General features: G+C 34.5%; 1 protein-coding gene across 1 annotated transcript; it reads right to left on the minus strand.

The window, feature by feature from the left end:
• Positions 1-7665: 7665 nt before the first annotated feature.
• Positions 7666-27556, minus strand: LOC111052955 (protein dj-1beta). The gene is made up of 5 exons (XM_022339781.2): positions 27287-27556; positions 12810-12965; positions 10853-10922; positions 9162-9284; positions 7666-7903 (listed from the first exon to the last, which is right to left on the minus strand). The coding sequence occupies exons 1-5, from the start codon at positions 27455-27457 to the stop codon at positions 7779-7781; spliced, it is 645 nt and encodes a 214-aa protein (XP_022195473.1). The 5' UTR covers positions 27458-27556; the 3' UTR covers positions 7666-7778.
• Positions 27557-27983: the final 427 nt, after the last annotated feature.

The raw sequence follows: 27983 nt of genomic DNA on the forward strand, positions 1-27983 counted from the left end.
CCTCTGAGCTCCTATTGGTTGTTAGAACCGGTGTTTATCCACTACTCACAATATCTTTTACTGTACATTTTTTGATGACTTAAAGTTTAATCAAATTATTAATTTTCTATAAGACTTTGTGATGCTATAGTAAAGGAAAAGTCATTCAAATATTTTTAATCCCTTGGAAGAGACGACTTCGGCAACCAACAATCCAGGAATACCAGGAATTTGGATCGCCACCAGCAACTTATAAAAATTCAGCACGTGAGTGATAAATAGTTGAAAAAGAATAGGGTGCCCTCAGTGCTTCTAGTGAAATAAGAAATAAAAGCTAGCTTGTCGGAAAGGTTTTAAATATTAAGAAATTAATAAAAATACTTGCGCAAGTCTCAAAATGGTATAAGAATATTTTTATTGAATAGGAATGAGTCAATTTATTATCAAGGGATACCCCAATTAAAAGAATATTAAGTTCTAAGCTGTAATACTAATGTTCACATGATCATTGATTTTATAATAAATGTAGCTCTGGTTCATTGGATAAATTGATTTATCTATTCCATCAGGTGACGAATCTTACACCCTGAGAAATATATTTATTATTGAGAAATTTATTGGAAACCACAGAAATTGATATATATATATATAATTATTGATTTGTCAATTTATCATTCTCTGATTTAAGAGAATATATATAAAGGGAGATTACCTGAATCGACAGGCAACAGCAAGTCAATACTAAGCTACATGCAATAAATGCATACTATCAATGAATCAAAAAGCACATGGTAAAGTTTTGTGCATAGAACCGAAAAATAGTAACTGATTTGTGAATTTTGGCTTTATTGTATTTTGTTGCTCTATATATTTCTCCCAATCAACAGGATGACTTGAAATGGAACTTAAGGTCCTTACACTATAAGAATCCGACATGAACAATTTCGATCAAATGCAATTCAAGATGGCGGCTAAATGGCGAAAATGTTGTCAAAAACAGGGGTTTTCTCAACTTTCTCGAAAACGGCTCCAACGATTTTGATCAAATTCATACCTAGAAAAGTCATTGATGAGTTTCATCAACTGCGACAAGTCCCAATATCTTAGAAATTTCAGGAGCACCGCCCCTTCTATGCAAAGTTTGATTTTAGATTCCCATTATCAGGCTTCAGATACAATTTAAACAAAAAAATTAAGTGGAAAAGATTCATCATGAAAATCTCTACAATTTATGTTCAGTAACATTTTCACCTAAAATTTAAATAAGCTCGAAATGCGAGAAAATAAATATTATTCAATTGCAAACTGTTGGCAACTGTTGATTCTATTAATCATTCACTATGAAGAGATAGCAGACTTCGTGTGTCTGCAGCGGTATTGTCCTGTCACCAGCTGTCTCAGATCTTAGAATAGTAGATTTGATATGTGCGGGAACACTAGCGTCTGTTGATCAATTTTCGTAACGGCAAGGAAAGTTGGGAGAGTGCGTCACACCAGATTTTTTTAGTTATATGAGGAGGCACAACAGGCTTATGTCCAAAGCTGACCCTTTTCAAATTTAAACTACAGTCCAAATCAAAATCTAAGTTAAACAACTATCACTCATCAAAATAACTATTTATTCACCCTTTAAAAAACAAACACATCATCAATTACAAATAGATATACTATGAATTCTATTTAGATTTACTATGTTTGCTAAAATATTTTTGTTAATATACTATGTACTATATCCTACACCAACAGCATCTAGTTACTATTTTGGACTTTCTGAAGTAAACATGTTTTCTAAGGAAAAGAGAAATTTACAAAAATAAGTTTCTCTTGCTGGATTATTCTTCTCGTGAAATCAGCTGAGGAATAACTCACACATGCGCTCGCTCACTAACTTCCATTATGGTATTGACAGACAACAAAATTTCCAGCTGTTCTTCCAAGGACGTATTTATCCTTTTGATGTCCTTCAGCGAGTTTTCCCAAGGATGAGACCTAGTGCAATTGAATTTTTATATCATAAACCTACTTTTTTCCAAATTTTGTGAGAACCGTTTTCTAGATCTTGTCTCAAACAGTCATTGTTCAGACGGAACTATCAATGTTCCTCTTTGTTGTCTGGTGTTGGTGGTAGAGGGGGCAATTAAACGGTGATGCTCATAGCATAATCGCAGCCAGTTGCCGATTGACAGCCAATCGAACAGCTCCTTCTCGTAATGTCGATTTTTGCAGTGATCTATTGATTATTTATTGTGATTTATTACAAGTGTTGTCTCGTCTCATATCGTGATCTGGACCCAGGATCCTAGAAGCAAGGAGGATTTGGACATGAAGGTAGGCCTATGTTATTGTGCACTTAGCCATTTAAATTGTTCAACTTGCTACCGACCCAGACAACCCCAAAGGTTCTCGATGTAATTTATACAGTCCACAAACTAGAGTGCTGTTTGAGCCAGCCTCTGTCGAATTAAACATGGTCCAACCGTCCGGGATTGATTTGTTAATCGAATTTGAATAGGACATAAGTTTGAAATATTGTCTGATAGGTTGTCATTTTTTATGCCTTTTTATTCTTGGTTTTTCTGTGTATATGGCTTGTTTTTGTCGTCGTAGATGAATATACACTTTATTTGTGGTATTCTTAAGAAATTTGGGCTCAATTTAAGTTGGAAATTGAGTAGAACAAGTAATATTTTCGTAAATAATTGTGTCATAGTTTTATTGCATAAGATTGTTGCATTGGCGCCACAAGGCTGGACTGGCAGTTCGTGTCGATAAGTAGAGAAAGACTTATACATCGTCTAGCTGTAACAGTAACTGGAACTGTTACTTTTTTCAAAAGATACTTGCAGTTATTTGCATTGATTATTGTCGTTACTTCGTTATTAATAGCAGATATTGTTTGTTCCAATGAGTATCGATACAGTATTATCAGCCTTGTAACCGATCATTCTCTACCGAGCTTAAGTTGAAGTGCTGGCTAGGCTTGTATGATTAGATAAGCTAGCCATTGTTCGTTCCATTGTGTCGCCTGCTCTCGTGTTTTCCCTCTTATTCCTGTTTGGTTCTTTGTCTCACTCTCTCTCTTTTTGCAAAGTGATCTATTGATTATTTATTGTGATTTATTACAAGTGTTGTCTCGTCTCATATCGTGATCTGGACCCGGGATCCTAGAAGCAAGGAGGATTTGGACATGAAGGTAGGCCTATGTTATTGTGCACTTAGCCATTTAAATTGTTCAACTTGCTACCCGACGCCAGACAACCCCAAAAGGTTCTCGATGTAATTTATACAGTCCACAAACTAGAGTGCTGTTTGAGCCAGCCTCTGTCGAATTAAACATGGTCCAACCGTCCGGGATTGATTTGTTAATCGAATTTGAATAGGACATAAGTTTGAAATATTGTCTAATAGGTTTGTCATTTTTTATGCCTATTTTATTCTTGGTTTTTCTGTGTATATGGCTTGTTTTTGTCGTCGTAGATGAATATACACTTTATTTGTGGTATTCTTAAGAAATTTGGGCTCAATTTAAGTTGGAAATTGAGTAGAACAAGTAATATTTTCGTAAATAATTGTGTCATAGTTTTATTGCATAAGATTGTTGCATTGGCGCCACAAGGCTGGACTGGCAAGTTCGTGTCGATAAGTAGAGAAAGACTTATACATCGTCTAGCTGTAACAGTAACTAGAACTGTTACTTTTTTCAAAAGATACTTGCAGTTATTTGCATTGATTATTGTCGTTACTTCGTTATTAATAGCAGATATTGTTTGTTCCAATGAGTATCGATACAGTATTATCAGCCTTGTAACCGATCATTCTCTACCGAGCTTAAGTTGAAGTGCTGGCTAGGCTTGTATGATTAGATAAGCTAGCCATTGTTCGTTCCATTGTGTCGCCTGCTCTCGTGTTTTCCCTCTTATTCCTGTTTGGTTCTTTGTCTCACTCTCTCTCTTTTTGCAAAGTGATCTATTGATTATTTATTGTGATTTATTACAAGTGTTGTCTCGTCTCATATCATGATCTGGACCCGGGATCCTAGAAGCAAGGAGGATTTGGACATGAAGGTAGGCCTATGTTATTGTGCACTTAGCCATTTAAATTGTTCAACTTGCTACCGACGCCAGACAACCCCAAAAGGTTCTCAATGTAATTTATACAGTCCACAAACTAGAGTGCTGTTTGAGCCAGCCTCTGTCGAATTAAACATGGTCCAACCGTCCAGGATTGATTTGTTAATCGAATTTGAATAGGACATAAGTTTGAATATTGTCTAATAGGTTTGTCATTTTTTATGCCTATTTTATTCTTGGTTTTTCTGTGTATATGGCTTGTTTTTGTCATCGTAGATGAATATACACTTTATTTGTGGTATTCTTAAGAAATGTGGGCTCAATTTAAGTTGGAAATTGAGTAGAACAAGTAATATTTTCGTAAATAATTGTGTCATAGTTTTATTGCATAAGATTGCTGCATTGGCGCCACAAGGCTGGACTGGCAAGTTCGTGTCGATAAGTAGAGAAAGACTTATACATCGTCTAGCTGTAACAGTAACTGGAACTGTTACTTTTTTCAAAGGATACTTGCAGTTATCTGCATTGATTATTGTCGTTACTTCGTTATTAATAGCAGATATTGTTTGTTCCAATGAGTATCGATACAGTATTATCAGCCTTGTAACCGATCATTCTCTACCGAGCTTAAGTTGAAGTGCTGGCTAGGCTTGTATGATTAGATAAGCTAGCCATTGTTCGTTCCATTGTGTCGCCTGCTCTCGTGTTTTCCCTCTTATTCCTGTTTGGTTCTTTGTCTCACTCTCTCTCTCGACGAGCGCTCACTGTTATCACCTCACTATGGGTGTTATAGAAGATTTGACATTTCAAAGAGATGCATTAATTTCTTTTAATGTCCTTCAGCGAGTTTTCCCAAGGATGAGACCTAGTGCAATTGAATTTTTATATCATAAACCTACTTTTTTCCAAATTTCGTGAGAACCGTTTTCTAGATCTGGTCACATACAGTCATTGTTCGGACGGAACTATCAATGTTCCTCTTTGTTGTCTGGTGTTGTGTGGTAGAGGGGTAATTGAATGGTGATGCGCATAGCATAATCGCAGCCAGTTGCCGATTGACAGCCAATCAAACAGCTCACTTCTTGTAATGTCGATTTTTGCAAAGTGATCTATTGATTATTTATTGTGATTTATTACAAGTGTTGTCTTGTCTCATATCGTGATCTGGACCTGGGATCCTAGAAGCAAGGAGGATTTGGACATGAAGGTAGGCCTATGTTATTGTGCACTTAGCCATTTAAATTGTTCAACTTGCTACCCGACGCCAGACAACCCCAAAAGGTTCTCGATGTAATTTATACAGTCCACAAACCAGAGTGCTGTTTGAGCCAGCCTCTGTCGAATTAAACATGGTCCAACCGTCCGGGATTGATTTGTTAATCGAATTTGAATAGGACATAAGTTTGAAATATTGTCTAATAGGTTTGTCATTTTTTATGCCTATTTTATTCTTGGTTTTTCTGTGTATATGGCTTGTTTTTGTCGTCGTAGATGAATATACACTTTATTTGTGGTATTCTTAAGAAATTTGGGCTCAATTTAAGTTGGAAATTGAGTAGAACAAGTAATATTTTCGTAAATAATTGTGTCATAGTTTTATTGCATAAGATTGTTGCATTGGCGCCACAAGGCTGGACTGGCAAGTTCGTGTTGATAAGTAGAGAAAGACTTATACATCGTCTAGCTGTAACAGTAACTGGAACTGTTACTTTTTTCAAAGGATACTTGCAGTTATTTGCATTGATTATTGTCGTTACTTCGTTATTAATAGCAGATATTGTTTGTTCCAATGAGTATCGATACAGTATTATCAGCCTTGTAACCGATCATTCTCTACCGAGCTTAAGTTGAAGTGCTGGCTAGGCTTGTATGATTAGATAAGCTAGCCATTGTTCGTTCCATTGTGTCGCCTGCTCTCGTGTTTTCCCTCTTATTCCTGTTTGGTTCTTTGTCTCACTCTCTCTCTCGACGAGCGCTCACTGTTATCACCTCACTATGGGTGTTATAGAAGATTTGACATTTCAAAGAGATGCATTAATTCGTAAAATAAAACGGATTAATGAAATTGCCGAAGCTGTCGAAAAGGATCCGAAAAATAAAAATTATGCATACAATCTCCGATTCCAGTTGAAAGCTACATTCTTTTCTCTTCATTAAACCGATCAATTTTTGGGAAGAAAGGCATTACTAAATTACTGTTATATACAATAACAAGAGAATATAGCAACTATTTTGCGTTTTTAATGAAACATCCCTTTACTCCCCGCCCCGTGTTAAATCGTGGCTTATTGATTGAATTAAATTAGAAAAAATTCCGCCACAGGTGCAACCGACGTTTTAAAAATGCCCTCCACCTACGTGCTCATAGTGAATAGGAAGCATATCTCTTTAATTGATTAGGTGGAGAGTAAAGGAAACTTTGGCTCTGAATTGCTGGTTCACCCAATGATATCTTGGGACAACCTTTCGCCCCTCCATTTATTGATGGCTACCGCCGCCACTGTTTATAGGCCTATTTTTATTTATATTAATCAATTGATTTTATAATCTGTCTAAAATGAGACTAGTCCCTCAATCCGACGAAATTGCCAAATCAAAATAGCCTAAATCAAATTTAAACAGAATTGGATGTAGAATATCATCCCCGATATCCCAGTAGTGCTGAAAAAGTTTCAGGTTTGAAGGATTAAAAGGAAATTTTATTTTTTTATGAAATTGAAAACATCGAGAAGTAAGTTATGTTTTTCTTTGAATGCCACTTCTTCCAGAATCATGAGATCTCTTAACAAGTAAGTATTTCACTTGAAAATAAATTGACCAACATAATCGTTAATTGAAAAATTAACCAGGCACCAATAGAAAGCAGACATTCTCCCCGTTATTTTGATGTAGAATTCGTATTTGTTACGAGATCTCATGATTCGGGGAGAAGTGATGTTCAAAAGAAAAACATCTTTTCACGATGTTTTCAATTTCATAAAAAAATGTATTTTCTTTTTAATCCTTCAACCCTGAAACTTTTCCAGCACTACTGGAATATCGGGGATGATATTCTTCATCCAATTATGAGGTTAAATTAGAAATTTAAGGAAGTTGCAATTTTACACGATTTGACAACTCTGTAATTTCTTCGGACGGAGGGCCGATAAGTCTCAACTTATTTTTTTACAGACTATAATTTGATAATCAAAACAAATTCATTCAATTTGTGATTTAAAGTTTACGTAATGATAAAAACCCATGCAAACATACACATAACCGAGTGCATTCATGGAGCACAAATGGTAGCATTCCGCACTTATTAATGAAAGATAACCCCGCCCTATTCTGTCAAGAATTTTAATTGCAATGAAGATAATCCACGTGATTTTAACAAAATCATAAATAATGTTTTTATTGTTGCCAAAAAAACAAAATTTGATTGCATAATGCTCCTAATTTTAAGCATGGAATTATAAAACTATAATTCTATCTATTTGTGCTTTTCTCAGACCCTTGCGAAGCACGAGTTACTCGTTTAGTAATAATGCTCTCAAGATTCAAACTAAATGTTCTGTTCAATCATACATTCATTTGTACAAGATTAACGTTGGATTGTTGAATGACAAAGACACAATAAAATATTAGAATATATTGGTTTTATTAAAATTACTTTCAAAAATTAAATATTTAGTTCACGTACATCTATTCCAGAAATCTTAAAATGAACGTTCATTTATTATTTTTTCATCAGACATATTTGTAAAGCATTTCTTCAGCAACTTTCTTTGCAGTAGGCTTTCCCAGCAATTTGGCAACAACTGCCAGAGCAAAGTCATAAGCTGTTCCAGGTCCTTGACTAGTGATGATATTTCCTGTAAAATATTATTGAAAAATTGTCAATATCAACTTGAAAGGAAGTTCTATTTGAAAATCATCAATTAGCAGAGGAAAAAAGGCAGATCAATTTAAAAGTACTATAAAAAAGGCAAGAATAGTTCTAGTTCTGGAAATATCAGAAACATAATTATTAATATTGCAGTCAGCAACTACTGATTTTCAGGCAGACAAAAAAAGTGCCGTCTATGCTAGATAGATATTTTTCTTCATCCATGGGCATATATAGATACATAAGATCTCGTTAAAAATTAAAACACCTACACTCCTACACACAAAATAAAGTTAGTCTATTAGTTAATTCCTGGTAGTCTGTCTGCATGGTTTCATGGTAGATCGTTTCAGGTCTTAATTTGGGCAACTGAGAAAGTCTTTAAAATCATAAGGATTCAAGTAGCGCCACCCAAGTAAAGTATGTTTGAACTCTCATGATCTTAAACTTGAGAAGCAATAAATTTATTGAACAAACGCACACGTTGACCGATAATCAGATGACTGGACCTCAGCCTTCCCAGACGGACAAAAGGAATGTTGATGTCATGCTTATGTCTAGTATTGATTCCATTGACGTTCGATCTACACTGGAGCGTTTCCATACATTTATGAGTGTGAACCAGGCTGCAGTAGATATAGAGATTTACCACTGTAAGAATGTTGTCCCTTCCTAATCATATTTATATGATTTGTGATTGTATCTACAAATAAATAAATGCCAAACTCAACAAAACGTGGGTTACAGTGGGCAATTCTATCAGCTCTAAATGACTATCAGCTAGGGATCGCCATCAACATCATCAGAATCCTCACAATTGCTTCTGATCTTTGTTCCAATGCGCTCAACAACGTCAACTCAACATATTCCAAGTCTTTGAGCTCTTTTAAAGATAAGTTCTAATCTTGGGATTGTAAGATACATATGCATATTTGCCATCAAAGTAATTTCAGACCTAAAAGGCAATGCTCTCATGGGAGAAAAACGACTGATATTATATATGAAAAGATTTTATCCATGAAATTGAAAGTTAATTTGGACCTTATTCTGTTAACAATCTACAATAAAATTGGATACATAATATTACGTCATAGGGAAAAGTGGGAGGCTTGAGATATTTTTCAAATTTTATGCCATAAATTATTCGAAATTGGAAATGACTTAACTTACATAATTGTCATGGAAGAAAATCAAAGGGTATAAATATCAAACATGTACGTTGATTATAAAAAAGAGGTAATTACCGTCTTCAGCAACTATTTCATTCACAAAAGAATATTTATCCTTATTGAGTTCATCTTTACAGGTCGGATAGCACGTGATCTTCTTTCCTGAGCCAACATCAAAGGTTGAAAGCACTATGGGAGCTGTGAAAAAATATGCAAGAAAATTAACAAAATATAAACAAAATTTATTAGGTCAGCTTTCCTAGTTGAATAAAAATTACATAAACTGTGAAATTATTTCACACCGCTCTTATACAATAATAATCAACAAAGTTCATGAATGGAGGAATATCAAATCATTGTGCATTTTATTTTCTGGTCTCATGGAACTGCACCATACATAATGGAATACTGTGTGCAATCACAGAGACCAAAAAGTTGACAACTAACTTACTGACCAGTCTCGAATAAATTGCCAAATTTCTATGTCATATACCAGTCAATTTTTCATCCTCGGGGGGGGGGGGGGGGATCGTAATTAACTAATAGTTCTGTAACTACTGTTCACCTCACTGCGTTCGATCAAAAATGAAAATAGATAAGATCCTGACTCATTTCAAAACATCACAATATCATATCACATGACATAATAATTACTTTTTAATTAAAATGCACATACCTACATTTCAGCCAAAATTCTAGATAAATTTTATCACTCAGCAATTACACTGTTGATGATATTTTCTTGCTAGTTGGTGGGATTTACTGACCAGTAAATTATATCACAAAATACAGAGGAATCCAAAAATATATATAACTTTTACTAATTGACAGTGAACGTAAATAGAACAGAGTAACGTACAGTAATGAATCGTACTTTTTATTGTAGGTAAGTCCTAGTTGGTTGTTTGGTCAAAAGATTGTGTGGCATGAGTAGGCCGCATGGAAACTGTAAGACCGTAAACTTCAAGTAAGTGGTAAAGTGCCATTGCGTAGCTCAGAGAACATATGCGCTACCAGAGATACTGAGCGACGGCTACGTTGGAAACAGTAGCATTGGGGAATCGTATCATGTGGCATCAGCGACGCGAAGCCGGTTTGAAATGGGACAGATTGATTAAAATTGGGAGATACGTTTCTCAAAAGACGTCGTTCAAGTTACGTACGATAGTCTAAAACGGCTGCCAGTTCGTTACCAAGATATTCACTGTCAAAGAGCATATGCATTTTTTGGAACCCTCATAATATAATAGTAGTTTATGCAACGGCTTTATAATGAGTCTTTAATGCACGAGTTAGATGTAAGTCAAGACACAAGCGAAGGGAAGAGAGTGCTTTGTAGACAGAATCAACAACAAACCGTTGCATACACTATCTTGACTAAGACAACTCTAGCAAAGCATCAAATTGCTGATTTGTTATTAGGTTAAAAATCAACCAATCAGCCAACTATGGTACAAAAATTGGAATACCATAATAGTAAGATTCACTTTATACTGTCAACATTGGTTCTTTGGTTGAATGCCAAGTATTGTTGTTACATTTATATGGAATGCCAGACAGTGAAATTGAAAGTGAATGTTATGGCACCAGTTATGGCATTGATAATCATTTTGTTTATGTTCAAATTATACAGTTTTTCGAACTCTAAAGGGTCACTTAGAAAAACAATTCCATATAAAGGATTTCTGAAACTATTGTTGAACGTGATGAAATTTTTTCGTTCTAGCATTCCTTAATTCCATTATAATTAAGCTTTTTATACTAACCAGCACATATGGCAGCAATCAAACGGCCAGATTTCTCTTGTTCCTTTAGAATATCTCCTACAGCTGGGGCCTGTAAAATCCAAAAATGGTGTTATTGAAATAATATAACTAATAGGGTAACAACAATATAAAACTGATGAAAAAATTGTTATTTAAATAGAACTATAGTAGATAAGTAATGGATAGAGAACAATGAGTATTGTAGATTCAGGACCATATTGAGGAGGGTAAGAGATCGTCACAACTGTAAATCTTGTGGATGTCAAGTTACATTTGATCTCGTACTTCCTTGACACATTTTCATGTATAATTCAACAAAAGTGAAGTAACGTTCGATATGCATTTATCAAAATTATGGTTTATATGTAAATAAAATTAATTGTACTGGAAAACAAATTTCTTTCAAATGTCCTCACGTATACAGGTAGAGAGAATTGAAATGCAATTCTTTCTGTCTGCGCAGACAAGTACACACAATCGATTGTACTAGAAGACCTGTTTACTTGCGCGAAGGACCTTTTTGGTGGAGCGTAAATATAGTAGCTGACCTAAGCAACCAGAACAAGAATTGCAACAATAAGAAAAACTAGGCCAGCGCTGGCAAACACTAGTCAACCAATGCGTGCTGTTTCCTGTTTTGTCGCCTACTCTGCAGGTTTTTTTTGTGTGATTGAGTTACTGTAGACTTAGTTGTTAATTATTATTATTGCGTTACTTTTTATTGTGTTCATTCAAGTTAATATTTTCAATTTCTATTATGGATATGTCGCTGGCTACCGCTGATCACATTGCAGTGTGGATGGCAAGACCAACGCAGCCCAGCTCACTAGGCTAGGCCAGCTCAATGTCCAAAATGGCCAACATGTGGACTATAGTCTGTCCAAGCAGCCGTAAGCCCTGAAGGATTAAGCTGACCCTCGCTCCCCCACGTGCAGGCACAAACGCCCTGCCTACTTGCGCTATTGAGTCTTCTAGGAATGAACAAAGAACAATTCAATAGAAACCAATATAATGCCTGTGCTATCACCAAGTATTCCTTGTGCTGAGAAATTACATTTCTCCAACTGTTAACTTTTCTTCATTTGTACTCTAATTACTGAAATCTACATATCATTCCTTCCTTTCAAAATGAGTCCAAACACGGTACATTTGTGACAACTCTAAGCTTTTAAAAAAGTCTAATTTATTTATTATATTGTAGCCTAACCTATTGACTATAAAACTGTTTAGAGTTGTCCATAATTGAACGGTTTTTTGATAGTTTGTTTAGTTGATAGGTTTTTCAGCACAAGGCAATTCATAGAGGAATCATTAGCGGGCGGGTATGCAGAACGTCCTTTTACTCACACAAACGCGGACTGCGCTTGTGTGTGTGAGTAGTGGTGGGTTCGACTTAATCCTTCAGAGCTCACGCCTGTTTGGACAGACTACAGGCATTAGAGTTGCACTGAGTGTTCACAGCAATAATCAAACATTAGCTTAGAATTCATCACATATTTTCCACAATGCACAGGGAGGGAAGCCTACTTTGGTTCGGAAGTGCATAGTTTGTCTGTTGGTCGACAAGTGCCAAAGAAAGGTCTATTCCACAGTTTATCAGGAATAGATATAACAGATCTGAGGCGATCCCATTTTTTACATTTTCTGAAAAATCAAGAACTATTCAAGATACAAACTTGAAACCAAATTTTTCAAATTTTACATGAGTTTCAACAATTTTGTAACTTATAGAAACCAGGAAAATTATTAAAAATGTCAATTTAAAAAAAATAAATTTCCCGCTATGTTTTTCAATAAGTAGTTTCAAATCGACAATGTAATACATGGTTGAACTTGTCTTGACCTCCTCTATTGATATAAATGTAGGTCTCATTGCTGATTTACACGCATCGTAGTATTTATTATACTATAGTTGCCTCCCTATTCACTATCTCAGTGGATTTATATACTAACTAACCTTGCTCAATGCCTTATAAGCAGGACCTCCAGGCAGGACCACAGCATCGAAACATTTACCAGCAATGCTTTTCAGTACTGTGTCTGGAACAACCTTTGTGCCTGTCTTCAATTTTACAGAGTCTGCATTTTCCAAGCTGACAATTGATACATCAATCTAAAAAATAAAATTACAAAATTATTAGAGTAATTTATTAATAGGCCTATGTATTTTCGGATCATCTGAGTATAATATAATTTAAGCTGTCAATGGGCCTACTGTTATATATTAGCCAGGACCGACATTTAACGTGCCGAATCAATAACACTGAGGAAACATTGCTAAAAACACCAAAACTTTAAGGGCCGGTTTCCGAGCTCGGGATTTAGCTAAGTTCCAGACTTTAACCGGCTTTAAACTCTGGAGTCAGAAAATTGGCTTTCCGAGTCAGAGCGTTAACGTAGTCGAGGACTCAAATAGATCACGTTAGACACTGGAGTTTATAATTTCGCTTTCTGAGTGAATGGCTTATAATTCCAGGACTTGAATTAGATTCTCGCCTCTTTCCGAGTCAAGGATTTATCAAAAATCGTTAAGACCAGAACTTAAAACAGTGTGATTTTAAACCCTCGACTGGTGTAGGGTTTAAATCTAAGTTCTAGACTTAACCGAGCAAACACAATTCAGTTATTGTTTTGGAGTAGATGAATAGCCAAATAAAAGTGATGGAATACCTAAATTATTTGAATTAGTCCATCTAAAATCATAATTTATAGTTTGCAAGTTAATTGTGGAATAATTATCTTCATAATATTATGTGTAAAAAACTAACCTTATTTTAAGACTGTGACATAACCTAAAAATGTTCAAGAAAAATAATACAAGGATTGCCTTGAAATTTTATCTTCCAATGTGAATATTATTATTAATCAATGCCATATTCAACATAATAAAAAAATAATAAATCATTATTCCAAGCCAAGGCTTTCGATACTGTGGCTCACAACCAAATACTAAATAAACTGGATCGAGCAGGAATCAGAGGTACAACTCTGAGATTGTTCCAGAGCTACCTTGCACATAGATCACAAATTCTTACACTTGATGACTGTGTGAGTGATCTGCCTCTCTCCGGTTACGGTCTTCCTCAAGGAACAGTCTTATCACCAATCTTATTCCTTCTTTATGTAAATGAGATACTCAGATTAGACCTGAATGGAGGTGTGGTATTCTCATTTTCTGACGATACTGTGCTGTTGTTTGGAGAGAGCACATGGCAGAGAGTCTATGGAGCCGCCTCTAGAGGCATCTCCACTCTGAAGAAATGGTTAGATGTTAACTCCCTAAGCTTAAATATTTAAAAAAAAAAACAAAATATATCGCCTTTTCAGGAAATATCTCTGGACATGAAGAGAAAAATTGTATACTTAAATTGCATTTAAATTGTAATTTATTAAATTATGCTCCCTGTAGATGTCCTGAGATTGAAAGGACTAGTCAAATAAAATATTTTGGCTTGATAATCGAGGAGGGATTCAAGTGGAGAAGGCATATTGAATACCTATGCCATAAACTAAGGTTTGTCTTCTATAATTTTTATAAGTTGAGATCGATACTTGATTTATCAAAGTTGAGAATGCTTTATTTTGCAATTGTATAATCTCTATTAAATTATGGCTTGGCGGTTTGGGGAGGTACTTTTGACACTCTTTTGTTACCACTATTCATTATACAGAAAATGATCATAGAAACCATATTAAATAAACCCATATTGTTCCCTTCAAAAATTGCATTCAGTGAATTGAGAGTCATGTCAATCCGCCAACTCTATGTGCTTAGCATATTTAAATATTTCAATAAAAATAGAAGTTCATTTTCAAGAATCAATGTAACTCATAGAACAAGATACAATCTACATAGATATTTTACGCATGATTCGAATTTAACGGTTATTTGTAAGCAGCTGGTATACATCGCTCCAAAGATTGTGAACTGCATCCCGAACGAGCTCATCGGTGTACCTATTAAGTTTGTACCAATTGTAACGTATTTAAATTTGGATGGATAAATAAAAATTCCTATTTGAAAGATTTATAGGTCTAAGTGAAATAATAGGCTAATATCGCCAAAGATGATAACGTTAAAGATTAGATAATATCAGGCATCATGGCCAAATTGTACAACAGCCGAATAGGAATGAAAATAATTTTTGCTACCTGTATAATATTATATAAAATATTGAAAATTTGAGGTTAGGCGTAAAACATCTACTGATCGGCGACCTAATGATTGACCGAGTCGCATAACGTAGAATCTGACCAAACACCTTGGCAGAAACTTATTGTGGCGAAACAGTATTCAACTTGAGGAACTAAACGTCCCACGTGGCTAATTATTGTAATATAAGAATCAATCTATAATCTGTAAAAAATTACTTTGCATGTAAAAAGCATATTAAAAAACCCAAACAAAAATAATTAAATGTATTAAGGAAGTAGGAGGTTACTAGGCGCATGAATACTATAATAATTTGCATGCACCAATCAAATGTTAGCGATTGATAGGCGGCAATATGAACCGATTCAAATATATTTGTAAATATTTCTACAAATGACAAGAATTTATAAATTATTATTGTGCAGTTTATGTTTTGGATATGGCCCGAAGGCAAATAAAATATTAAAGATGTAACATAAGTAATAGTTTAATAGTTTGGTATGGTCTATTTGAGCCATGAATGGCGGATGAACAGAATGTTTAAATTTCATGTAAATTTGGAAATCGGAAGTAAAAATTGTAACTGAGAAAAGAGAACTTTGACACTTGCCTGCCAACCACCACCATGAGAGGTCACCAAAAATTATAGAGCGCAATACCTTACTGTACCTTTTAATAATTTAAAGTTAAATTGAATTACTAAATTTTCTCATAAGACTTTGTGATGCTAATGTAAGGCAAAAGTCATTTTTAAATAATTTTTTAACCCCTTGGAAGAGACGACTCTGGCTACAATAATCCAGGACCACCAGGAGTTTGGATCGACACCAGCAGCTCATAGAAAATTCTGGCACATGAGTGAAAAATATTGAAATAGTGATAGGGCACCCTCAGTGCTTCGAAATTAAATAAGAATCAAAGCTAGCTCGTCGAAAGGGTTTTTTTTATAAATTAAGAATTTGGTAAAAATACTTGTGCAAGTAAATATAGTATAAAAGGTATTTTATTAGATAGTAACGAATCAATCCATATATCAAATGATCCATCAATCAAAGAAGACTAAGATCTAGGCTGTTAATACATTATTTATGATCATTAGTTTCTACCATATAATTTGCGATAATATAATGTAGCTCTGATTCAGAGAATTGATCTATCTATTCCGTCAGGTGCCGAATCTCGCACCCTGAGATAAAAAAATATTTATTATAAAGAAATCTATTGGAAACCATAGAATTTAATATATATTTGGATTATTAGTTTGTCTATTTGTCATGCTGATTTAAGAAATTTAGATTCTAAATAGAATCGTCCAAGTTGACAAGTATCAGCAAGTTGATATTGACGTTACATGCAAATAGATGCATATGATCATGAAATGAAAGCACATGATAACATTTCGTGCTATAGAACTTAAAGAATAATATTAACCTGTGATATTTTATTGATTTCGTTTCTTGTTATATTATATATATTTCTGTTGCTCTATATATTTTTGTTTTGACTTATTTTTTGAGATATTTGTTAATATATGTATCAAATTTTTTATGGTGTACGATTTATTTTCATTCCTCAATACTATAGGATAAGTTTTATATATATTTTTTAATAAAATTATCAGTATTTTTGTAGAAGCTCATATCTGGGCCTATAAAGATTTTTATGAGACTGTATCCTAGTAAAACCACGATCAGATTTTATAATTATTGAAATATTTCTCATGCTCTACCGATTGATGCCAAGCAGGAGGCTAATTGTTATTTAACTATAAAATATAACGTGACACAATAAATATTAAAAATTGGATACTTCACAACTATTACTTCCATCTTAATATTTTATGAGTTCAAAATTTTTTCAGCTTTTAAAACTATTCATTATTGTCAGGATTAATTCACAATTAATAGCATTTATTTTAAATATACTTACCATTGTTTGAATAAAAAGATTCCTTTTTAAATAATTAGCTTATTATTAGCTAATTATTAGCTTCCATTTTTAATTATTAGATTTAGAAACAGTTAAGTCTCTACTCCTACTGGCGAACAAGTGTTTCACTTATGCCAGTAGTTCTTTACCTCCAGCCGTATTTTACAGATAGATGATATAGATATTTAGAATAATAATTATTGTTTTTTCTGATTGTCACATCTTTGTACTGTTTTGGTAAAATAAATTGAATTGAATTCCAGTTTTTCAAAACAAATACGTTTTCCAACTCAATAGGTAGCATACTAAAATTTTCATTTCAAAATCAATAGCAAGGATCAAAGATAAATAATAGCATAACGTAAAATGAAATGTTTATTTTTTATTCATGTTTTAAAAGGTTAGGTTTTGCTTTGAGAACTACACAAAACAAAGAAACATATTTTCACAAAATAATTTGGAGAGCATTATTTTCAATTATCCTGCTGCAATCAGCTGTTTTGCTATAGGCCTAATGCCAACAATACAACAGCAAAATATTGAGAATTTCCCTCATGTTTACTGCGTTAAAGTCCTGGACTCAAATAATAAGTCTTGAACATAATAGACTCCGGAGTTTAGAACATAAACCTGTGACTCAAAAATGATCTAGACCCGAGAGCTTATTGCAGTCCTGGACTCTGTAAGTCCAGAACTTATAGATCCCGAGCTCGGTTTGCTATAATGCTAACCGGCCCTGAGGGACGGTTTCCGAGCTTGGGATCTATGGACCGGTTTCCGAGCTCGGGATTTAGCTAAGTTCTAGACTTTAACCGGCTTTAAACTCTGGAGTCAGAAAATTGGCTTTCCGAGTCAGAGCGTTAACATAGTCTGTGACGTAGTTGAGGACTTGAATAGACTATGGAGTTTGGAGATCACGTAAGACCCTGGAGTTTATAATTTCGCTTTCTGAGTGAAGGGCTTAAAAGTCCAGGACTTGAATTAGATTCTCGCCTCTTTCCAAGTCGAGGATTTATTAAAAAACGTTAAGTCCAGAACTTAAAACAGCGTAATTTTAAACCCTAGTTTAAAAGTTCTAGACCTGAATGAGCAAACACAATTTAATTATTGTTTTGGAGTAGATGAAAAGCCAAATAGATGTCATGGAATACCTAAATTATTTGGATTAGTCCATCTAAATTCATGATTTATACAGTAGTTTGCAAGTTTATTTTGCAATAAAATAGTATCAGAATTATGCGCATAAAACTAACCTAATTTTACGAATGTGACATAACCTAAAAATGTTCAAGAAAAATAATACAAGGATTGGCTTGTGTTGTATCAATTGTATCGAACCCCAACCAATATTTAATATTGATAATGTCATATTCAATAGTTAATGTATCGATGAGATGTACAAAAGATGGCTACTGTTCTTCTCCGGGTCAAGGCGACTCCAGTTTGTAATTCAATTTTGTATTTGATTTATTATTTAAATGGTGTTAAATAAATAGCCAGTGAGTTTCAAACATCGTATTTATTTCAATTCCACTTTACAACAATGGCGACAAGGATTAAAAACCTAAGGATGGATGACGGATGGGTTCCTGTATTCAACGGTATTAACCTATAACTTCACGTGTTCCTGCAAACGGATCGAAGTTTTTCATCATGAATGAATCCACGGCGGGTTCCAATTCTAGTCATGGGACGACTACTATTTTCTCAAATATCGGATCAATGGCCGAATTTGACATTACCAGTGATTGGAAGTTTTATTCAGAAAAAATTGAGATGTTTTTCGTGGCAAATGGAATCAACAAGGATAAGAAAGTTGCAGTGCTTTTAACAGTCATCGGAGATGCAGCTTTTGAAACACTTCGAAACCTGTGTGATCCTGAGTCTCCAACTTCGAAAACGTATGAGGAACTTTGTTCTATTCTTGAAAAACAATTTTCGCCCTTTGTTTTGGTCTATCGGAAACGAATTGATTTCTACAATTTGAAACAGCAGTCAAACGAATCTATTGGGAATTGGTTTGTACGTCTCAAACAGCTCGCTATGAACTGCAAATTTGGTGGTGAGTTGAACAACATTTTGAAGGACAAATTTATTGCTGGACTTTTGCCTGGTCCTATTCTAGACAGAATTTGCGAGGAAGATGAATCCAGAACTCTTCAAGAAATTATCGAAATTGCAGCTAAGCGGGAAGGAAGCTTAAGGGAAGCTAGAATGGAAAAATCCAATCAATTTGTGAATAAAGTAAGCAATTAATAATAAGCAATATTTGATTGTAACTGATAGTTTTTCTAAGTGGCCAGAAGTTTATAAAATGAATAGAATTGATTCTGAAGCTACTATTGAAAAATTGAGAGAAATATTTGCTAGATTTGGTATTCCAAAAATGTTGGTTAGTGATAATGGAAGACAATTGGTTTCGCAAGAATTTGTGAAATTTTGTACTGCTAATAAGATTAAACATATAACATCTGCTCCGTTTCATCCCACAACCAATGGTGTGGCAGAAAATGCTGTAAAAACGTTTAAGTATTCTTTGTCTAAGTTATTAAGTGATGTAAAAATAAAGGTTGTTCCATTGATACTTTGATAAGTAGATTTTTGTTCACTTATAGAAATACTCCACATTGGATTACTAATGAGTCTCCTTCTTACAGAATGTTTGGTAGGAATGTGAGAAATCGATTTCATTGTTTGAAAGAATCTACACTTGATTGTAAGCCTAGCTATTCTAAACCTAGTGGTAGGGAGGTATACTTTGATGTCAGTGAAATAACTTATGCTCGAGATTACAGAAATCCAAATAAATGAATATGGCAAAAATGTAAGATTGAAGAAGTGGTAGGTTGCCGAAACTACATTCTAAAAATTGTAAATGAAGGTTTAATATGGCATAGACATGCTGATCAATTGATTAAAGCCTGTAATTTCAATCAAGATAATGTTACAGATGAAATTGAAGACAAAAATGTAGTTAACTATAAGGTTGACAAGAGTATTGTGCCAAAGAGTATTGATTATAAATCTTTGATTGTACCGAATGAGACTATGAGAAATGAAACTGTAATTGTACCAGATACTTGTGTAAATACTGATTTATTGAATGAACCTATTGTAAGAAACAATGATGTAATTGAACCTATTGTAAGAAATGATGATGTAATTGAAAATCAAAAGCAAGTATGTGAAGGTCAAGGAATGAATTCGACTAAACCTAAGAGAGTAATCAAACCACCAGAACGTTTGAATTTATAATTTGTTTCTATTGATAAATTCTATTGAATTGTATTTTGTATTGTATTTCATTCCAATGTTATTGATTTGATTTTGTATTGAATTTACTTTTATTGTACATCAACTGTACTACTTTGTAACTTGGTGTGGGGGTGTTGTATCGATTGTATCGAACCCCAACCAATATTTAATATCGATAATGTCATATTCAATAGTTAATGTATCGATGAGATGTACATTCAAGATGGCTACTGTTCTTCTCCGGGTCAAGGCGACTCCAGTTTGTAATTCAATTTTGTATTTGATTTATTATTTAAATGGTGTTAAATAAATAGCCAGTGAGTTTGCAAACATCATATTTATTTCAATTCCACTTTACAACGGCTTGGAATTTATATTCCAATCTGTTATTAATCAATGTCATATTCAACATATTAATATAACAATAATAAATTATTATTCCAGTTTTTTTCAAAACAAATATGTTATCAAACTCATTAGCCTAATGAAATTTTTATTCCAAAATCACTGGTTAGGATTAATGATCAATAATAGCATTAAGTAAAATAAAATGTTTATTCATTCATCTTTCAAAAGGTTAAAAAGGTTAGGTTTTGCTTTGAATAGGCCTACAAAGAAATTAAAACGTATTTTCACAAAATAATTTGGAAAGCATGCTCATTTGAATTATCCCGCTGCAATCAGCTGTTTTCGTTTTGCTATAATGCCAACAATATAACAGCAAAATATTGTGAATTTCCCTCATGTTTATTACATTAAAGTCCTGGACTCAAATAAGTCAAGAACTTCATAGACCTCAGAGTTTAGAAGATAAAATAGTGACTCAGTGTGTGTTTGCGAGTTTTCTAGATTTTAGGGTCGATTAAACTGTTTTCCATTTTTCCATTTTTAATTTTACTCTGGTGATGTTTGGAAAATATGAAAGCAACTGATCTTTGATCTGTGATAAGTTGGAAGTGTCGCATTAGAAGAAAGTGGCGCCATTTACAAACGGCTTCAACTAAGGCACAAGCTTCTTTTGCTATAGCTGGATGATGCTGTTCTGTTGCTGATAGGGTTCGGGAGTAGAAAGCAATAGGTTTGCGCAATTGTGATAGAGTAGCAACAATTGCAACATTTGATGCATCAGTTTCTACAACAAAGGAAGCTTCTGGATCAATGGGAACTAACATTGAATCGAGTATAGATTGTTTCATAGCTTCAAACAATAAAATGGTAGTTTGATTCAGTGGGAATGTTTGTTGTAGTGGGCTGTATCTTGTCAGAGAAATTGGGAATAAATTTTGAATACTGAGAGAACATACCAAGTACTCTTTTCATTGAAGCTGCATTCATCGACGGGGGGAAGGATTTCAGTGATTCTAGTCTGTTAGGATCTGGGCGGATAGTCTTGTCCTTGATAATATTGCCAAGGAGATTGATTTCTGATTTTGTGAAAGAGCTTTTTTCCATATTTATTGTCAATTTATACTTGTTTCATAAAGTTTTTCAAGTTTCTATCATGCTCTTCTGTTGTAGTTTGACAAATAGTAATGTCATCAAGATAGGCAAACCTACTTGAGAGATTCTATTTTTGAATGATATCATCAATCACTCATTGGAAGGCAGCAACCCCGTTTGTCACTCCAAAAGGTATATGTTTAAACTGATAGAAACTGCCAGCTGCTTCAAAAGCCGTATATAATTTTTCACAATTCCTGATTGGTATCTTTGGTGATAAGCACTTAGAAGATCAATAGTACTAAATACAGAATATCTAGCAACCTTTTCAACTACTTGTTCTATATTTGGTAAGGGGTATACGTCCAGTGGAGTAAATCTGTTAATTGTCTGGGAGTAATCGATCACCATAGGCTTTTTATGATTCATTGGAAGTAACAAGCACTTGAGCTCTCCATGGGGAGTCACTTGGCTCTATAATAACTTCTTTTATCAGTTTATCTACCTCTTGAGTAATGAATTCCATGTTGGTTTGATTGTAACGTCTTGATTTTACAGCAATGGGTTTGGTGTTTGGAGAAATGTGCTGAAACAGCAAAGCAGGTTTGACTTTAGAAGCGGCAAGACCACATACTTTTAGTGGGTATTTTGTTTCATCAAAAGACATAATACAGACCTGAATGATTAGACAGTATATCATGACCGAATAATACATCACAGCAGAGATCTTCGAGAACAAGGAGAATCACATTTTTGTGCTTGTGGCCAAGAATTGAGAGGTTAACTGAGCATTGCCCAACAACTGATGATCGGAGAGAGTTAGTAGCCATACAAATTTGTTCATTAGAGGGGTAAATTTTTATTTTCAGATTTTTTGCAAGTTGTTTATTAACAAAACTACTGGAACTGCCAGTGCCAGTGTCAGTGTTAGCTACTCTAAAACCATTCAACAAAGCCGAATTACAGATTTCTCCTGCTGATACTAGTTTATCATTCTTGTGGGTCTGATTTGATCTGCACATTTTTGCATAATGCCTTTTTATTTCACATTTCCTACAGAATATATTGCGAGCAGGGCATTTATTTCTGAAGTGTGAGTTGAAGCCACAGTAATCACATACTTTGAGTTTTTCTTGATTGAGTAGCTTGTGCAATAACAGGCTCAGCCTGAGGTAGAGAGTCATCTGTGGATTTGACTACAGGCTGAGCGGCATTGAGTAGCAACGAGGACGAGTTGAAACTAAGTGAGTCACGGTATGCTAATTCTAAGGTTCTAGCGTGGTCTACTATTTCATGGAAATCTAAAGATTTTGATTCCAAGAAACGTTGTCAAATGTCTGGAGACAGCAAACCACTTATAAAGGCATCTCTCACACAATCATCATGATTCTGTTCTGCTGTTACTGCCTTGAATTTACATTTACAACCTAAAAGCATCAGTTCTTCAATAAATTGATCAATAGATTGGCCTGGTTGTTGGTTTTTAGTTTGAAGTTTATGAGGTTCAAATATTTCATTAACTGGCCTAGTATACAATTTTTGTAATGAACTAAGAGCATTGGTATACGTACCACAGTAACTAATTTGTTTGAATACTGCTTTCCGAATTGTTTGAAGTTGGGTAAAACTGTACCTATATACAAAAAGGGAGATGAGAAGGACAAGAATAACTTCCGACCAATTACTGTTACCCCCTTACTCGGAAAAATCTTAGAGGTTGCCATGAAGGATCAGCTAATGGACCATCTTGAGAGGAATAGTTTGCTGTCTGATAGACAACACAGCTTTAGAAAGTCCAAGTCCACACAAACCGCCCTGCTGGCCCTGATCAACGAAGTCATTGATGCATTCGAGAGTGGAGATTCTGTGGCAGTGAGGCTGTGTGACCTGTCACATGCTTTTGACTGTGTGTCTCATGAGCTTCTCCTTGGAAAGTTGAGTCAGTATGGTATAACGGACATTGTTGCTGACACTTTCAAGTCCTATCTTTCTGACAGAAGGCAGATAGTGAATGTTCGGGGTGCATCATCTGGCGAACTGCATGTATGGCATGGGGTACCGCAGGGCTCTGTCCTGGGGCCAGTCCTGTTCATCCTGCATATGAACGATTTGAGTCGGCGGAAGTGAGCTGCCGTTTGCGGATGACACAACCCTTGTTGGGAGAGCGTCCTCGCCTGCAGCTGCCACCCTTTAGTTGGAGGAGTCCTTTGCTGGTGCAGAACGCTGGTTTCAGGAGAACAAGCTGTTGCTCAACGTTGGCAAGACACAGAATATCATGTGCACTCTGAGAAACCACTTCAATCATTCATTGAATGAACCGGTGAAGCTTCTGGGATTTAACATCGATCCAAAGTTAACATGGAGTGCTCATGTGTATGCTGTATGCAGAAGATTGTCTTGTGTGATCTACCTGTTGAGAAGACTGAGGTGCTTGCTGACTGAGGAACATTTGATTATGGCCTATTATTCACTGTTCCATAGTCAGATACACATTATCTATGGAATACTGCTGTGGGGACACTCTTCACACTGTGAGAGTATTCTTATGCTGCAGAAGAAGGCAGTTCGGATATTGTCATCCAGTGATCATCTGGAGCACTGTAAGCCACTCTTCGCCAGACTCGGGATTCTCACAGTTTTTAGCCAGTTCATCTTTGCTTCCCTGGTTGGTATTAGGAATACCAATCTGACAGTGAATTTGAGGGGGTTGCAGAGTGCCTACTCACTTCAAAATGCTCTCGAAGTCAATGTTCCTCGATGTAGGCTAAATAAGGCTCAGAGCTGTTATCCCAATATCGCTATTAAAATGTTTAATATGCTACCTCCATCTGTGCGTCATTTGAGTGACAGTGAGTTAAAGAGGAGACTCAAGTCCTGGCTGCGTGCCAGACCATACTACTCCTTGAGTGAATTTTTTCAGGAGTCTACAGTTGACATTTAGTGGCCATCACCGTGTTTAGCCATCTATGCCATTATGTTTTATTTTTTTGACATGACAGTGTTGTCAAAAACTTCTGTGTGATATTGTATTTTTGACGTGATGACCAACCCAGCTCATCTGGCTGGTTAATGGTCCTACAAATGAAGATTGAAGATTGATATAAAATTGACTAGTATTTTGAGTTTTTCTGCATTCGTCGTTTGTATTGTTGAAATGAGATTCATCAACATTTTGTGCCAATGTTTTCATTCCGTTTGAGCTGTGGCCGAGTTTGCGTCCAAATCCAGAACTTTAGGCTTCAAGAGGTAATCCATTTGAGTTTTATATTATTAATGTTTGATAAATTGAACTAGATTAAAACGAAAGAGAAAACTTTTGATGTATTAACAAGGCTTTATAAGACATTAATGACAACTAAATAAAACATGCAATTGATTTTCTTGGTAACTAGAGCATATGATTATAGATCATATGATCAATATCATCACTTTAACGCAGTAAACATAACGGAAATTCACAATATTTTGCTGTTGTATTGTAGGCATTATAGCAAAACGGAAACAGCTGATTACAGTGGGACAATTCAAATGAGCATGCTCTAAAAACTATTTTTCCTCCACCTACTGTCTAAAGAGCCTACTTTACTCCCTGAAACATAATTAATACTAAAGTGTCACTTTTTCACTCTCGGTAGGAAAAAACAAAAACTCCCTAAAGCGTAAAAGTAACTCAATTTAAATAACATGGGAAGCATCTCTATTTTAAAAACTTACATTTGAAATAGGTTAGAAGGTCTAAGCTCAGATGAGGAAGCATATAGAGTAGTCATTAAACCAACAAATCCTACCTCAACCAGACATTTTGATCAATATATGAAATATATATGTTTCATGCTAAAATTATTACAAACTTCATATCAGTAAACCATAAAAATGTATGAATATTTTTTTTATATTCCATGTTATTCAAAATACTAACCAACAAATATTCCTCATCAACTAATCAAATTTGAAACGGGAACTTCATCATAGCTGTAGTTGTGGTGGCCATTGATGTTACAACTTTTGCCGACAGATAGCGCTGTCGGCGGAGAACTTTGATTACAAGCCAGCTGTTTCTGTTTACTTTTTAGATTATGTTTTAACACATTGTTTGGTCACGTACGTTTTTAAAAATTATTTCTTTGAAGTTTTTATCATAGTGTTGTAGCATGGAAGTAAGAAAACCTGGAACTGAAGTGGCAGCCTGCAACAGCTTGGTAAACTGAGCTCAAAAGTAGACGATAGGCCCCGCCCACCAGTGGTATGAGATCACTAGGGATAGGATCAACCTCGATGATCAGAACAACCAATTGTTAACAAAGTTAGCCGATGTTAGAGTAGTAGCCACGCCTACCGGTTTAATTTATAAGTTATGTTGTACACATTTTACTGGTCATGTAAGTTTTTAAAAATTATTTGATTTGCAAATTTTATAAAAATGTATGTGGAGGAAAAATGTTGTGTACATCACAAGTGAAAAATGTTTTTTCTCCCTCAGGAAAATTGTTGCCCTCGGCTTCGCCTCGTGCTTCAAACTTTTCCCTCAGGGAGAAAAGCAGTACTTTTCACTCTAGATATACAAATAATTATTGTAAAAATACGTTTTGATTTCTTTGTAGGCCTACTCAAAGCAAAACCTGTGAAAGGTGAATGAATAAACATTTCATTTTACGTTATGCTATTATTGATCATTGATCGTAACCAGTGATTTTGGAATAAAAATTTAATTAGGCTATTGAGTTTGAAAACGTATTTGTTTTTAAAAGAACTGGAATAATAATTTTTATTGTTATTATTACTATTGTTATTATTATGTTAAATATGACATTGATTAATAACATTCAAATTGGAATATAAATTCCAAGACAATCCTTGTATTATTTTGTTTTAAACATTTTTACTTTATGTCACAGTCGTAAAATGAGGTTAAATTTTTACGCAAAATTCTGATACAATTTTATTCCAAAATGAACTTGCAAACTATAAATTATAAATTTAGACGGACTAATCCAAATAATTTAGGTATTCCATGACATCTATTTGGCTTTTCATCTTCTCCAAAACAATAACTGAATTGTGTATGCTCGATTAAGTCTAGAACTTAAATTTAAATCCTACCCCAGTCGAGGGTTTTAAATCACGCTTTTTCAAGTCCTGGACATAACAATTTTTGATAAATCCTTGACTCGGAAAGAGGTGAAAATCTAATTCAGGACTTATAATCCCTTCACTCAGAAAGCGAAACTATAATCTCCAGGGTTTAACATGATTTCTAAACTCCAGAGTCTATTTAAGTCCTCAACTACGTTAACACTCGGAAAGCCAATTTTCTGACTCCAGAGTTTAAAGCCAGTTAAAGTCTAGAACTTAGTTAAATCCCGAGCTCGGAAAATGGCCCTTAGTCTTTTGTTGATATCTGGGATTGAACCTGGGACCTCTATGCTGTGCTGCTATGCAGCAATCCTAGCTAACATTATAGGCTACCGGTATACTATTCCCTGAACCATAGATTTCTCCAACTTATTAAAAATAATCTATAATTATTTAATAAATAAATAGTATATAAATAATCATGGTAATGAAATCTATACTAAGTATGACTAAAATGGTACTTTTTCGAAGTACCTTTATAATTTTAGGTTAGTAACTTTGAACTTCTTATGAAATGAACTTACTTCTGCTCGCCTCAAAACATCAACTGAGACTGCAAATTCCATATCTTCTGTACCTTCAGCAATAATAACTGCAGCAGATTTCTTTGCCATATTGTTAAAATAAGTTGAAAATTCTACAGAGGTTAACCTAGAGAGAGAAGTCGACAATCTTTGGATTTTGAACATGATCATGATCTTGATAATGGCCGATATACAGGCTAGCCAACTAACAGCCTACTAGAAGGGGGTTTTTAGAGTACTATATCTGGATGAAACAAAATTTGATCAAAGAGGTTTCCGTCGTAAATTTTGATTGTTCTCACATATTTGCAAAGGCATAAAAAAATAAACGGTGAGACATGCTATAGAATCAGCACCTGATCGTTGGTTTGCTATTCTTGTATTTCATGATAGTGTGTTTATAGGGCATTCTCGTGCTTTCTATCTCAAATAAATAAGTCACAATTTGAAAAGGCTAATAATAAAAATATTATTGTACCTGATAACTGAAGATTCAGTTGAAAAATAACTAAAATAGTAACTGATAGTTATGAATGAAAGAAGTTGGAGATTGTAGAAATGTTTATGATGTTAGATATTGTCTACAACTGAAAAAGTTATTGATTCAATCATTGAATTATTTTTATGATGATTAATATTATCCACAACTAAAATAGTTGTTGAGTTATCTGTAACATTGATAATAATAGTTATTTAT

Source organism: Nilaparvata lugens, chromosome 1 (genome assembly GCF_014356525.2).
Source record: "Nilaparvata lugens isolate BPH chromosome 1, ASM1435652v1, whole genome shotgun sequence".
In the NCBI taxonomy this organism is placed as follows: Eukaryota; Metazoa; Arthropoda; class Insecta; order Hemiptera; family Delphacidae; genus Nilaparvata; species Nilaparvata lugens.

Excerpts from the sequence above, each read along its gene's own strand:
- LOC111052955 (XM_022339781.2), bottom strand. The coding sequence starts at position 27,457 with ATGATCATGTTCAAAATCCAAAGATTGTCGACTTCTCTCTCTAGGTTA. Across the intron at positions 12,966-27,286 it reads ATGTTTTGAGGCGAGCAGAA|ATTGATGTATCAATTGTCAG; the intron begins GTAAGTTCATTT and ends TTTATTTTTTAG. Across the intron at positions 9,285-10,852 it reads GATTGCTGCCATATGTGCTG|CTCCCATAGTGCTTTCAACC; the intron begins GTTAGTATAAAA and ends ATTTTTTCACAG.